Source organism: Phocoena sinus, chromosome 13 (genome assembly GCF_008692025.1).
Source record: "Phocoena sinus isolate mPhoSin1 chromosome 13, mPhoSin1.pri, whole genome shotgun sequence".
NCBI classification, from domain to species: Eukaryota; Metazoa; Chordata; class Mammalia; order Artiodactyla; family Phocoenidae; genus Phocoena; species Phocoena sinus.
This window is the reverse complement of record NC_045775.1, coordinates 6,551,479-6,566,653: the sequence shown is the minus strand read 5'-3', so window position 1 is coordinate 6,566,653 and position 15,175 is coordinate 6,551,479. Positions and strand designations below refer to the sequence as shown.

The 15,175-nt window shown below is 55.5% G+C and overlaps 1 protein-coding gene across 6 annotated transcripts in view; it reads right to left on the bottom strand.

Moving 5' to 3' along the window:
• ASAP2 (ArfGAP with SH3 domain, ankyrin repeat and PH domain 2) overlaps positions 1-15,175 on the bottom strand; it is a 156,826-nt gene that overhangs the window by 5,359 nt on the left and 136,292 nt on the right. For 3 of the 6 annotated variants that reach the window (XM_032652376.1, XM_032652377.1, XM_032652374.1), the window contains exons 17-24: positions 13,014-13,203; positions 11,639-11,724; positions 9,658-9,773; positions 8,590-8,657; positions 7,307-7,420; positions 4,837-5,089; positions 2,244-2,378; positions 604-772 (exon numbers count right to left, since the gene is read on the bottom strand). In XM_032652376.1, coding sequence (XP_032508267.1) covers positions 604-772; positions 2,244-2,378; positions 4,837-5,089; positions 7,307-7,420; positions 8,590-8,657; positions 9,658-9,773; positions 11,639-11,724; positions 13,014-13,203 — 1,131 coding nt within the window. The remainder of the gene's footprint in view (positions 1-603; positions 773-2,243; positions 2,379-4,836; positions 5,090-7,306; positions 7,421-8,589; positions 8,658-9,657; positions 9,774-11,638; positions 11,725-13,013; positions 13,204-15,175) is intronic. The other 3 variants (XM_032652379.1, XM_032652380.1, XM_032652378.1) reach the window with 1 other exon arrangement.

Below are 15,175 nucleotides of genomic sequence, written 5' to 3'. Positions count from 1 at the left end.
TCATTTCCACTAAAAAGGAACCATTTTCCCACCATAAAGATCCAGACTGGGAGCCATGAACTGGATTCCTCCGTAGTAAAGGACGGTATTTAGGTATTATGTGTCTAAATAAACTTGGATTCTGAGTTTTGGAAGGTAGCATCCACGTTAATTTCCTGATTTTGCTGGTTGTACGGTGTTTATGTAGGAGAATGTCCTTGTTTGTAGGAAATACATGTCCCGCACTACAGAGGGTCCATGTAGTCGACATAACCCTGTGAGCAACCAACAAATAAGACCTAGAGGCCTCGTGTCTTGAGGACTTAAACTCCCCAAATCCTGGGGTCTGCACTGAACGGAAATCTAAATTCATCACGTGGATTTAAGATGTACATCGGTATGAAATTTTTTGCATTTTAAACATTCTTGATTATTTTTTAGACACCCGAAGCATAACCACTTAGTTATGTAACACTTGACCTTAGGGGTCACGTAGTAGAGACATGGAAGATTTCAAACGTTCAGAGAAACCTCAGCAGGTGAAGTTACGGGGCTGGTGCCCCTGGGAAGCAAGGACGGCAGAGCCGGCCCGGCCCGAGGGGCACGCAGAGGAGCGGCCGTTACCCGGGAGCAGGCCTCTTCTGGGGCAGGCGTATGGGCAGCTGCGGCGGCAGCGGCGGCGGGGCTTTGCTGGGCGGGAGTCCGGGCTGCGCCGGCTTGCTCTGCTGGCTCAAGGCCTCCAGCACACTGGGCGTTTTTGCTACCGGAGGGGGCGGCGTGGGAGCCAGGGGGTCTGCGGAGAGAGGAAAGGACAGAAACGCGGAGGGTCACACTTCAGGCGCCCCCCTCCCAACCTTCTCACCCGAGGCTCTTGCGATAAGGGCTTCCTTTTTCCTTCCGCTACCTACCTCATAAGGAAAAACCTACTTTCATTGACGATTTTCGGAAAACAGTGCTGGCAGGGAGTCTTTCCGAGCCTCAGGTTGGGACTAAAATGCCTCTATGAGCCTGGGAATATTTTCTCAGCTAGAACCCGCTGTGGGTTTCCGCCCTCCACGGGGACCTGGAGAAGCGGCAGCAGGAGGCCCGGCCTGGGTCTGGCGCCGGTCCGCCCCGGTGCCCCGCCCATGCTGCTGGTCGGGCCCCACCCATGCCGCTGGCCGGTTGGAAAGGCTCCCGGTCCGCGAGCGGGGCAGCGGGACGAGCTGTATCACTCTCTACCTTTCACAGGTGAGGAGGCCGCTGCTTTCCCCAAGCGCACAGGCCAGTGAGGCAGGGAGCCCCGCCTCGAGGCCACGCATCCTCCCCGTCTCCCCGGCCAACAGCAGCCCACCCCTCAATGTCCGGCGTTCGTGTCCCGCGGTCGCTGCGGGGGGCGGTGACCTGCCCCGGGCCTGGACGCTGATACCCAAGGACCTGGCAGCCCCTCTCTCCCAGGGCAGCGGGCGCAGGGAGCTGGCTGACCAGGGAGGGGTCGTATTAATCCTACTTTCCTTTTGCCATTCTTCTCTCCTTTCTCGGCTTTAAAGGGAAAGTCAAAAGGCAGACTCTAGCATGCAGAGGTACAGCCCCCGGGACGCCAGACTGCGAGTGCGAAAGTGGGCTTCTGAGACCCGCTGGGTGCCCCCCGCCCCAGCGTCCCGAAGACCCCGTGCCCGCTCCGCCTCCAGTGCGCGTACGACACCCACCGCAGCCAGGGCTGGGCTTCTCCCCACTTTAACTCCGGGTAAGGAAACCGGGGAAACCAGGGAAAACCCTCAGCGCCCTCAAAGCACCCCTGACCCCGCGATGCCAGTCCCTCCCTCCTACAGCGTCCAGGCCTCGCCCCCCCCCCCTCCAGTCGACCCCCCCACCAACCTCGCAGCTGGAAAAAAGCCCCTCCCCTCCCCCGGGTGCTGAGACTCTCACAGACATGTGACACTGAAGGGCAGAGCACAGACCAGATTAATTCACAGGAACACAGCCCAGCATCGAGAACCACCCAATGGCCAAAGGCAGCCCCGGGGCCAATGTGTGAGAGACAGAAATGCTGCTGAAGTGCTCGGGAGACAGAGCAGGAGAGTGAAGGGCCCCCGTGGGGTGTGAGGCAGACAGGAATCCGCCGCTGGGGGGCAGCGGCCGCAGGCCTGGGGCCACGGAAGAGCCACAGGCCCCCAGGCAGCACAGGGCAGCCGGCAGCGAGAGGCTGCCGAGAGACACCCCCGCCCCAGCCATCCAGCTGCACAAAGCCCAACAGCGAGAAAGGAAAAAGGAAAAAAACGTACTGGTAGATGTCACGCGGAGAGGGGGCAGCGGTGGATGGACAGCTGGCGGATCTGACGAAGATCGCTGCCGGCTTACACTGTCCACACTTACAGAGTTTGTCTTCCACAGGGCGTTAGCTGAGGAGGCTGGCTGAACTGCACGCACGGACATGCACACGCACGCACGTGCACACGCAGGCATGCACACGCACACGCACGAGCACAGAACAAAAACAGAAACAGAACACTGCATTATTGATCCTCTCCCCTATAAAATGGTACACATGACCCTTCCAGAATAACATTAAGGCCACAAATAGGACGTTGATTTAAAAAAAAATTCTTGTTTCTGGTATCTGGAAGACAGATACCAATACACACCGAACCAACGATGCTCCGGGGAAAATTCCCAGTTGGTCTTCTCAGTCTTACCAATTTTATTTCTCAAATTTAAACACTGTTTGAAGTGGGAAATGATGACCACAGTGACCCCCCTGAGCACTGCACTCGGGGACAGGACGTCTGCTTGTCTCTACCCATCTCAGTCCTCCCTGTGGGGTCACCACCTCGCACAGGGGGGCACCTGTCCTCAGACAGAGCACATGGAGAGAAGGCTGCAAATCAAAGACACCTGGTGAAGGGCAAACATTTCTGGCTGAAAGTCAGCTCAGGTGACACACCAGGGAGATGGCACCACCCTGGTCACACCCTTCCTCTGCCCACAAAGCTCCTCCTCATGGAGCAGCATCTGCTCAGGGCACAGGCATGACCGTGTCTGAGGCTGGGCCTGGAGATGGAAGCAGGCCACACCCGCACAGGGCCCACCGGGGTCAGAGGGAGCCTTCACACGTCTGCCGTGGACAACGTCCTCCTCGATGCAGGGCCCGAGAACATCAATCCCGTCCTACTTGTTGTGTGGGGACTCCTCGTGGATCGAGTGTGGAACAGATGGAGAACAAAGGTACCCTTTGGGGGGCTGGCAGGGATGAAGGGCAATCTCCGTCACCAAAGGAAGAGACAGAGCTAACGGTGGGAGTGGCAGAAAGAAATGGGGGGAAAAAACCCCAAACTTTCTCATCCTAAGATTTTAAGAAAACAAGAAATAAAGGTGAACAGCTTTCTATTCCTCTTATATGACCCAACAGAGCAAAAGAAAATCTTTCCTAACATGGCACACACAGTCAGTAAAAGTCACCAATGGGGTGGAGATAAACACAGGCACTGGGATCTGGGGGGAGGCAACGAGACGCACCCACAAGGCCCCAGCCACCGCAGCGGCCCCCGCCTGCCCGGGCCCCTCGCAGCTGGGGGACGTGACCTCCTTCCTTGCTGAGGGACCTCCCGGTCAGGCCTGGGTGCCCTGGACGAACGGGCTCTGTGGGCGGTGAGCGGGCGGGTTTCAGGAGTCTGCCCCGTGCAGTGTGGGTCCGCTCCTAAGGCGTGTGGCTCGGTGACCCAGACAGGAGGCTCATTAGCCTTCTCTGCCTCCCTGAGCACTGGGGGCAGAGCCGTGTGGGAGGGTCTGCAATACACTCAGGGCAGCTGGGGGGCGGCGGTGGGCACAGCCACCCCACACTGTGAGCACAGACCCCACAGAACGGCAGACGTGCGCACTCCTCCCTCCCGGGGCTCGCAGCACCACAGTCACGCGCCTACACGCCTCTGCCGGAGAGCAGCTCCCGCGCAAATGCAACTTGGGATTTACTTTGGGGACCACCATCGGCCTACAGCAGCCGTGGGCCCAGACATCACGCCCCAAGGAGGCTCCTGCCCCCGGTCCCCTGGGAAGCCCTCTGGAGGCCCCAGCCCAGAGCTGGCCTGGCTACTTGCGGGACCTGCTTCAGGGAGCATCATGGCCAGTGGGCCTTCAGTGCTGGGCAAATCGCTAAACCTCTGGGGGCTTAAGTTTCCACTTTTATAAAAACAAGAAACAGCATCTGTTGAGTCAAACTCACCGCTGTGACCGGGCGACTGGGGTTAAACTCACTGCTGTGACCGGGCGACTGGGGTTAAACTCACTGCTGTGACCGGGCGACTGGGGTTAGCACAGGGAGCTGTGGCACTGAAGGCGCTGGTAGGACCCTCGGGACTATTTCGTATTTTTACAGTTAGGCTGAGCACCGTTTCCCAAATTAGCATCTCTTTATCCTTCACTTCACAGGGACCACAGAGATAGGAAATAATCGGATGCCACAAGCTGGCCGAGTACAGGTCGGAGAAAGATAAAAAGGGAAAGAATGAAGGCAAAGGGAGTGGTAGAGAGGGGCGGACCGCAAAGAGAAAAGGACCAGGAAGAAGGTCTGCAGGAAAACATCCAGGGGCCAGCAGCAGGTGCTGACCCCTCCATCTCAGGCCTACCCTGGTGGCGTCCCTGCATCCCTCGAGTCACACGTGCCACACCCCTGCCCAGAACGAGAATGGAGTCAAGACACTCTACCACCATCCCAAGAATGACGGAGTTCTTTTAGGAAGCAAACAACGTAAGTACAAAACAAAGGACCCCAAATGAAAAAACATGTCCTGAAGCTGGCCCACACAAAGCAACTACAGCTTCCCCAAAGCAAAATCCCAACGACACCGCTCGTGCGTCCAGGGGCTGCCAACAGCTCAGTACCTTTGCCAACGTTCCGCGGGGGCAGCGGGGGAGCACTGGCGGTGCTGGGGGCCGTGGGCTGGGCGGGCGGTGGGCTGCTGCTCAGGATGGCTCCGTACGTCTCGTTCTGCAAGATGCTGGGCACGAAGCCCCTCTGCTTGTCCTTGGCCAGACTGGCGGCATCTCTGGCCAGAGACGCGGCGTTGGACTGCAGCTGGCTGGAGCCCAGCTGGTAGAAGCTGACGGGCCGGTCTTCTCGCCGACTGGGACTGGGCTGCGGGGGTAGTGGGCGGAGGTGTGTGAAATACAGACGCGCGGACCTCTTGGGCACAGCGACTGACGTACTGGGTACAGCCTCAGGTACAGCAGTCTAACACCTGGGCACGGTGCATTTTTTACTGTTACATGACAGCTGCAAAACCTAAAACTCACTCTTACCATGTCCCTTAACGGAAACACACACATGAAAAAAAGCCATGATTTACAAAAACTTACAATTCTTCATTCTGTGCAGAATTTAAAATATAAGCTATTTCACCTTTACCATCCAGAGTTACCTCAGCCTAGCTCTGTATTTCACTGCATGTCCCCTCCATAAACACCCTTCTCTGACGGCAGAACAGCGCAGCTGCTCTAGGCACGCACGGCCACAGCGGATCCCCAACAGCCATACGGCTAATTCGGGGGAGATCAACGTCTTCTTCCTGTAGGAACTGGGACTCTTAAGAGTCCTCTAAAACTCAGGGGTCAGCAAATCACGGCCCATGGGGCCACAACCCGTTTTTATAAAGTTTTATTAGACAGCAGCCACGCCCATCATTTGCATATTGTCTGTGGCTGCCGTCAAGCCACCCTGGCAGAGCTGAGGAGTTGCAACAAAGCCTAAAACATTTATTATCTGGCCCTTTACGAGTCTGCTGACCCCTGCTCCACCTGAAAGCCATGTGCATGGAACCACGGACTTAATTAGATGGAAATTGTATTTCAAAGTCAGCTTCGTTATAATAGTTATAATAGCTGTGATCTTGAGCAAATTAACCTTCCTGATCCTATTTCTCATCTGATAAGTGGGGCTAACTTTATTCTTTTATTTTTTGGTCTCGCCACGCGGCCTGTGGGATTCTCAGTTCCCCGACCACGGACTGAACCTGGGCCCTTGGCAATGAGGGTGTGGAGTCCTAACCACTGGACCGCCAGGGAATTCCCTAGTGGGTCTGACTTCAACTGCCGGCACTGTGCCCGGAGCTTAGCAGGTATCAGTATCGGCAGTCACGGCCTCCTCCCCTCACAGGACCGACCGCCCGCCCGGCCAAGGCTCTGGCCAACCAACGGCTCACGCCCAGCTCCAGTACGAGAAGCTCAGTGGCCAGCGGCTCTTCATACACAGTTTAAATTCCAACAAAGCCCATGGCTGTGCAAACCACCACCCGCCGCTCTCTGCTGAAGGGGTGGGGACGAGTGTCAGCGCCGCTGCCGGGCTTTCACTGGGTCCATGGCACCTGCCGAGTCACTGCCTGCACAACCCCGGGAATGCGACGTGTGCCTGACCAAGAGGCACTCGCTCCAGGGCAGGTGTTTCAAACCTTCTCCCCCTGTAAAGGCAACTCTAGCGTGAAATAGCCAGCTCCCCTCACTTTGATACCGTTCTACAGCTACCTCGGAAATTTCTTATTCCAAGAAAGCATAAGTATGGATACTAGCTGCTCCATAAACCGGGACAGTCCAGTACGTTTCGGAAATGCCATATATAAATAATCAGACATCAATACACATCAGGGCATTCAAGTCCTACAGTAAAAATTAAAACGTTACACCCGGCTTTCCCACTAATTTCACAGCGGCTAGGCGTATGGGCTTTGGCGTCAGTCTTCCTGGGTCTGACTCTGAGCCTCGTGCGAAGGTGGCAACCTTCCAGGGGTGCCCTCAAGTGCACAAGACAGAGAGCATCGTGAGGAGTGGCTGGGCCAGGAGGCAAGAGCCCCAGGTCGGTCTCCAAATACTGGCTTCCCTGTGGCCAAGACATCCCCTCTCTTGAGGCCTGAATGACCCCATCTAATAAAGGAATGAGTTGGACCCAATGATCTCTAAGGGTCAGTGACTTCAGTGAAGGTTTTAAAGATCGACTAGGTGAACATGGTCACTGCTTCTGGGGGAAGCTGGCTCTTTATCACATTATCCATAGAAAGAGCGCTCCCTCTAAAATCCCCGAAAATCCAAGGCTCTCTGTATCTTTCCTTCGTATCAGAAGGCGAGAAGCTGCCTCTGATTACATAGTTATCGTTCGTTCATAGTCACATCTGTAGGAGCTGGGAGACAGGAGGCAGTTATGGGAAGGGTAAAACCACAAACCTACTGAGATCACTGGAAGCAAAAAGTAAACCGTATTTCGTTTTCTGCAAACAGCTCTCTACCCTAACTACAGGCCAGGACCCACACCGCTCTGAAGGCCGCTGATCGTGACACTCTCAGCGCTCCACAAGCTGGCACAGACCTGCAGCTTCTCATCCACGTCGTCATCGCTCTCATCCAGGTCTTCGTGGAGCAGTCGCCATTCATACTCGACGTGAACGTGAGAATTAAACCTTCCAGATAAGGCTTGGGTCAGCTGAGAACAACAAAGCACTGTTGGTGACGCTGCTCAAATACTCGGCCTTGTAAAGCGGGTGTCCACCAAGATGGCCAAGACGTAGCGGGCAGGGAGCCTGCACCCCAGTATGAGGCTGGCTTATACAATTCGCTGCGTCTCAAGTCAAGCCCCCACACTCCCTAATCCACAGATAACCTTGAAGCTCAAACGCGACCACTCCCATTTAGCGCTTTGTAAGCTGCAAAGTTGCAGTACACAGCCAAGGGGTGTTTGAGATCTAAAGGGTGACGGTCAGCCTGCAGGTACCCACAACTGCACACGGGAGCATCTCAATCTGAGGAGAAGGAACGTGTCCACTAACTGTTAACCCCGTTTTTCCTGACCAGCACGAGGGAATGAAGCCCTGCGGAAAATGACGTGAATGACCAGCTTCTCAATTCTCTCCAGGAAGGCAGACAGCTGGTTCCATTCTAGGTGCACAGGAGAGAAGTTAATCCATTAGATAAATGGATGCCTTAGCACTTTAGCGTCTGACTTTTCTCCAAAGCCAGACAGCAGCCATGTGGTCTCGGGCGACTTACTTAACCCTTCCGTACCTGCCTCCTCATCTGTAAAATGGGGTAACAGTAGGTACCTATTAATTAATGCTTTACGGTAATTATCAAGATTAAGTGAGTTATTGGACATGAAGTGCTTAGGATAAAAGCTGTTAGCAGTCCTACAGCTCTGCAGCACCGACTGTTAATGGCGCCACGGACTGAGCACTTCGTGCCCACTGCTCTGCAGAGTTCAACGATTCCCCCCAAAAACCTGCGAACTGGTATGCCTGACACCCCTTCACACACAAGGCAACGGCGGAGAGAGCCGGCACGACCTTCCCAAGCTGCAGCGGTGGAGCCCCCTGTAAACCCGGCCTGACCCAGAGGGGCCTCAGCTCCACTCACCCCAGACGAAACCAGGGCTGCCATCAACATGCGCCACTAGCACATACTGACTCGTGTTCCGAGTGTCACCGTAGCGGGGGATGGTCACCTCCTCTCTAAGGGGCCCCAGGACACTTTCTCCGAGCCGTCCCCTCTAGGCCACTGGGATCTGCTCAGGACCCTCCTGCAGCCTCCGAGAGAGCCCTCACCAGGGAGCGGCGTCCCCAACCCCACCCTGTCCGCGCCGGGTGGTGGGACACTCACCAGCTCCTCACAGCGCTCGTGCCTGAGGCGCTTGGCGATGTCCAGCGGCGTCTCTCCTGACTCGTTAGCTAAGAGGCAGGGGAACGAACAGACGTGTTACGGCAAAAGCAAGCAGAGGTCTGACACTGAGAGGCAAAAAGAACCCGGCGAAGCAGCACCAAACGGAACTAAGCACGACTGATGAAATCCAGCTAGTTTGCCCCAGTCGGTGCTGAACTGTCCTGAAATCGTACAGGACTGCAGCAGTGTGCAGTCGGCAAGGTTTTATAAGACAAGGTTTGAGCTAATCTAATGAAGATAAAACACCGAAGTAGCCAACTAATGGAAATAAATATCCAAGGTACAAGTTGTTGAATAAAGCAGTTCACGGTAATTCTCTAAGCAAAAGCACTGCTAATCTAGTTCCAGGCATCTGACTGTAGAAGACTTTACACCTCCTTTAAAGCAGTCTGAAGATTTGGAATTGTGTATTTTCTTCTAAATGAGCCTCAGTCAATGAGATGTGATGATTAATTAAAAAAGAAAAAAACCCAACTTGGCTCGCCAGCAGGCATGTGCCTTCTTTCTGCTCGTTGCTCTCTGTTTAACAGTTCTTCAAAAGCTCCACCTCAGGACAGCATCACAGCCGGACACCCTCGGGCTAGACTATGCCTGGCCGGCTACAGGTCAGGGTCCCACAGGGGAGGGAGGGATGAAGCCCAAGCAGACGTGGGTCCCTCGTGGAGGAGGCTTGGTGCCAGTGAACAGAGGGGCAGTGAACAGTGACTCTCACCAGTAAACATGCCCACCCAGAGCCAGTGAGGGGCTTAGCATGATCCCAGGTGGGGGTCAGGAACAGGAGGGCGAGATGCCCAAACCTGGTCCAGGTCACCTGGGTACCAGCGACAGCTGCAGGGCCATCCTCTGCCTCTCAGAAAATGCCTGCACATGACGGCAAGCCTACGAGACAGCAGAGGGAAACTGCCGATGAGTACGAGACCATAGCAGCCTTGCAGGGCGGGACTGACTCCCCGGCTCTGCCCAGAGCCCCGCACCAGGAACTGCATGGGGCGGTGGGGGGAGGCTCACCGATGCCGATGGAGGCCTTGCCCCGCAGCAGCAGCTTGAGGCACTCGGCGCTGTCGGTCAGGCAGCAGTAATGCAGGGCTGTGCTGCCCTTGCCCGTCTGTTTGTCCAGGTTCCCACTGGCAAGGACGGGAACAGAGAAAGAGAACAGTGAGTCACAGGCCAGAGGACTGGGGCTGCCCGGGCAGGGACTCTCAGCTCTGCCAGGGTGGCTTGAAAGCAGCCATAGACAATATGCGAACGATGGGCATGGCTGCTTTCCTTCCCCGGGAGAGGCAGCCAGAACTCGGGTTCACGGAGGGCAGGGTTTCTCTCAGTCCTCCTCTGGGGTGGGGGGCCCACAGCACCAGCCCTGCCTGTGGGCAGGAGAAGGCCTTGGCTTAAGGCCATTGGGGAATAAACAACAGTGGCAGAGCCCGCCAGAAAGGGAGCAAGGCACCTGTGCGTACCTGAGCAGGGGCACGGGCAGGTGAACCTGGCATCCCTCCCGCTTCACTGGCAGTGCCCGTCTGGGCCATAGGAAGCATGTGTGACTTGCCCAGTCTGTCCCACACAGAAGGACGTGGTAAGCTTTTCTCATCTTACTAACAACACTCTTGCCAGGAAGGGGAAAAGCCGCTCTTCCAAAGTTCGGAGTCCCCAGGCTCCTCTGAGCTGCCCTGAAAACAGCCTACGGGGGAACCGTGAGGAGACCACAAAGATTCTTCCAACACAAAACAAAACCAGGAGATCCCAGGACAAGCCACTCAACCCACTGGTGGAGGTGGCCCTGGGCCTGTTCGGAGCTGGACAGACGTGGGAACAGGAGCGTGCCCATCAGGAGGTGATGCCCGCAGCTCCCATCAGCAGGAAACCAGCCACACTTACTCCTTCCTCCCGCCCTCCCTTTCTTTTTTAAAGCAGCTACGTTTTCAGTGTGAAAAAGGAGCCTCGCTTCTGATCTCCCCTCTACTCCTGCTGTCCTCCTCCCATTCTGGAAGAAAAGAAACCAGGATTCTGCTTCTCCTGCCCCTGAGAATTTGCACTGAGGGGGATGGCACCGCTCAGCTGCTCACGGAGCTGGCCCCTGCCACGCTCCTGGCACTGGGACCAGCATTCAGGCTCCGTCAGAGGACAGGGTGGTCCGAGCAGCTTCCCCCAGGCATCCAGAGAACTCCCGGCTCCTGGGGAAGGAGCTGCCTCCCAAGCTCCTCCACCTCTGGCCATGTCTTCTTCTGAAGACAGCCGGGGATGGCAGAAGATACAAAATGCAAAATCTCTCCTTGCTTCTGCTTCTTCTATTCCATCTGAAGCCAATTTAACCAGCACCGCCCCCTCCGGCACCAACCCACCCACCCACGCCAGGGTCAGGCAGTCAGGATGCTCCTTGATGGGGCTTCACCACTGGCCTTCAGCTGCCAGGGAGGCCCCGCACCAAGCAAGGCAGAACGTACCAAATGGGACTACTGGGGCCAGGGAAGCCGTCTGCGCATGTCCTCTCTAAAGTCAACTTCTAATTAAAAATAACAGCTTTTCCAACCACGCAGAACGCCCACAACCCTGAGTTGCGGTTTACAACGTCAGCTCGGCCAGCGGCTGCAGGAGGATCTCTGCTTCCTGCTTCCCTCTCGCTCTGCTCAGGGTGCCCCGCCTGGACCTCGTGGGACCCGCACCTCATGGCACAAGCAAAGGGGTGGTCATGGGGGCCACAGACAGAGGCTGCTTTCCCGGGGCTCGGAATTCAGCAGGCCTATCAACGGGGCATCTCCCTGAGTCCCAGACACTAGAGGCGGGACCTCGCAGACCCCGGGAGGGGGCTTTATTAGGATTGCATCCGAACAGTCCACACCTGGCAGCACTGTCCCTGTCCCATGATTCCTATTCAGACCCAGGGAAATTCCAGCATCTTGGCCACACGACTAAAGCAATGGGGCAACCCCTGGCTCCATTCTCAGAAACACCAAGGAACGAAATCAAACACCTTCCCTGATTTTAGAACACCTACCTGTTCTGAACTAGAAAGTCTACAATGTGAAGAGAAGTCCGGTCCACGGACCTGACAGCCAGGTGGAGGGCAGTTTCATCCGGCTCCTGAAGACCAAGCAGAAACATCCCAGAATTCCAAGGGGCGCATTCAATTCTGTGTCCCACATGAGAAAAATTGTGTATTTCTCTTCCAAAAGCCTCTACATCTTTCCTTTGAAAAACGTTACCTCTAAGATACCAAGGCCCCCTTTAATCTCCACGGCAAACTCTGCCCCTGGGAACCTGCAGTTTAAAGACTGGCCCTATTCCTCCTTACTCCACGGGAAATAATGAGGAATTCAGGGGTTTCATGGCAAAGTCCTCTCGATCTTTCTGCCCTCATCCCTGCACCTCAACATGAGGCGTTGCCTGTAAGAGGGGTCTCCGTTCTGGCTCCAGGAAGGTTCCCCGGGCTCTTAAACCTGCTCCCTGGGTAAATATAAATGTACGTCTTAAATGCCGGGTTAAAATTTTTCATTCTATACTTAAGAGAGAACGCCATCAATGCTAATACCTGGACTGCCTTCAGTTGCCACTAAATGGCACATGACGACCCCTGCCTCTTCTGAAGGAAGTTCTGGCCGGTGGGAGAGAAGAATCACGAATGAAGGCTGTTTCAGGTAGGTGGGTGGGAGGGAGCTGGAGGCCAAGGGAGATCCAGGTAACGGGGAACGTGGGGCAGAGGGAGACAACGGGGCACCCCCTCCTCCTCGGCTGCAGCACAGCTCTGAGCTGAGCACACGCGGCCCTGGGCACCCATCTTACTCTCGAACACTGGACATTACGGTTCCATACAACGTGCTCAGCTGCTAAGGGTGACCCAGTCCCGTGCGCCTTTATTCTGAGGGTAAGGAGGGTCCAGGGGGCTGTGAGTGTGCGTCCAAGAGCACACCCGCGGAAGAGATTTAGGACACACCGGCCGTAACACTGGTTGTTTCCTGCAGACGGATCCCGACGGTGAGACCCCACCCTCTTGGCCCAATTCCTCCAGGGAGGAGGGCATGGGGAGCAGGCTGGACAGCGGTGCACCAGGCCTGGTCCAAGCTCTCCTTCCCGGTGTGGCCTCGGGAGCTGCAGCCGAGGCTTGGCTGAGGCGCTAACGCGGCTCTCGGAAGACAGAAGGAGGCGCTTAGGCCTCTGAGAAGATGCTCCTTCCCCCAGGGATGGACCTTCCTTCCAGAGCTGCCCTTACAGTTCTGGTTTAAGAATCAACCACTAATTTCCTCCCCCAGGACTCACTGCCTCTTCTTTCAGAGTCACACTTTGGAACACTTTGTCAGCATTTCTGCTGACACTGCCTTGCCACTCCCCGCCCTCTCACCCTTTCTTTTCTCTTTTTACAGGTCTTTTCTTACATGTCCATTGGCCAGCGGGATTTTTTCTGTAAGATCCACACCATCAGCGTATGCTTGGAGTAATCCAAAAATATCTCTTGCTTTGACAGCCTCACAAAGGCTGTGAAGTTTTGCCGCGTTATCCGCGTGTCTTTTCCTTGCGTACTTCCTCTCAATGTACTTGGCAGTAATGTAGTCCTTTCTTGCATTCCTGAAATCAAACATAATTGCATCGTAAATGATTAAGGGCCTCTATTCAAACAGATCCCAATACCCACTCATCTATAACTACTTAAAAAAAAAATCCCGTCCCACCCTCCTCATAATAAGCAGTACTGGCAGAAAGACGGGAAGCGGGAAGTGGGCGCCGTGTGGCTCCCGCTCGGCACCTGCGTTCGCTCAGCCTCCAGGCACTTTCAAGAGGCCAGAAACCCTCCAACTGCCAAGACAAGTGGAATCAAGGCCCGGGTCTAAGGGCTAAGTGGCCAGGTCGCGGGGCTGGCAGCCCTCACGGGAAGCCTGTCTTCCTGTTTGCGGGCACTGTGCCTAGCAGACAGGCTCACCGCACACCTGACGAACCAAACGAACTGTCCATCTTCGCGGTCCATTTCCTGGCCTTCACGCGGCCTTGTGTGTGCAGACCCCGCCTCTCAAAGGAGCTCGGAGTGCCAGCAACTCCAGGGGAGCCAAAGAAGCCCGCGCTCAAATCCCGCCCCACAGACTGACGTGCAACCCTGGGCAAGTACGTGGCCTCAAGTCTTCTTATCTGTGCAAATGCACACGGCCTGTGAGAAGGGAATGAGCTGACACGTTTGCTGCGCTCATGGCAGGTCCTTAGGGCCTCGGAAAGTACCGATGACCTTGAAAGACAGAGAGCAAGAAAAGCAGCAGCTCCTGTTTCAGAGGACGCAGCATTTTGCCCCAAGGACTCTTACAGCAGCAGCAATAATAAGAAATGGAGACACGATTTTTGAGGGACAGTAAACACTAATTACTTCACGTGACAATCAAGTCAGAAGTGCCAAGAAACGACCCAGTGTCCATCAGCTGAGGAACAGGTGTCCGTACAATGCAATACGATTCAGCCACAAAAGGAAGGAAGCACTGACACAGCCCGTGATGTGGACGAACCCTGAAAACGTTAAGTTACATGAAAGAAGCCAAACACTGAAGACCACACACTGTGTGATCCCATTTACCGAAATGCCCAGAACAGGCAAACCTGCAGACAGGTAAGCAGCTGCCCAGGGCTGGGAGAGCGAGGGGACAGCTAACAGGTATGGGGGTTCGTTCTGGGGTGATAAAAATGTTCGAAAATTGCTTGTGGTGATGGATGCACAGCTGTGAATATACTGAAAGCCGGTAAATTATACATTAAATGGGTGAATTGTATGGTATGTGAGTTACATTTCAACAAAGCTCTTAAAAAAAAAAGAATGTCAGGGAAAACCAAATTCCAAATACAGAAACCTGACTTTAGCCAATAGAGCTACCAGGGATATAGGAAGAATGACACGAGAGAACTGAGCCCCCTGCTTCTTTTGTCCCCTCTTTCTGAAAAGTGTGTGTGTACACTGAAATTTCACAAGGTCAGGCAGGGGAGGCTGAACTAGAAGAAGGGGCCTGGGTTCCTCCCCCCCCAGCCCCCGCAGGCCGGTGGTCAGCTCTGAGAGCGCAGTCACTCGGGCCTGGCTCTCGGTCACACGGCCGGATCTCAGCCCGGCTCCACGCTCCCCCACCCCCACCCCCACCCCCGGTGACCCTGGGCTGGCTACTCAGCCTCTGTATCGTGAGCACAGCTGCTTGCAGGGCCTTGCAGGATTAGATGAGATGCCACACTGAGGGCTTTAGCCCAGGGTTTCGGATGTAATTACTGTGGCAGCATGGAATGAAGAGGGGCTGGTCGTGGCCCGGGCGGGTGGGACCCACCAGCTCTTCTCTGCTGGGGCACTGCTCACTCCCACCCTGCCACCAGGGCTGCACCCACCACACCTGCTTCTACTACCGTCAGGGGCCCAACCCCCCCATCAACCCACCAGGCTTCGGGAGTGGGCAGGTCAACTCCAGGCTCCAAGGGTGGCAAACACCACTCCGACTGCCTCACCCGATAAATCCACTGCCTGGGTGTTTCTAAACGCAGCCTTGTGTGAACCGTGCTGGTGGACTTCACACATCACCCCACA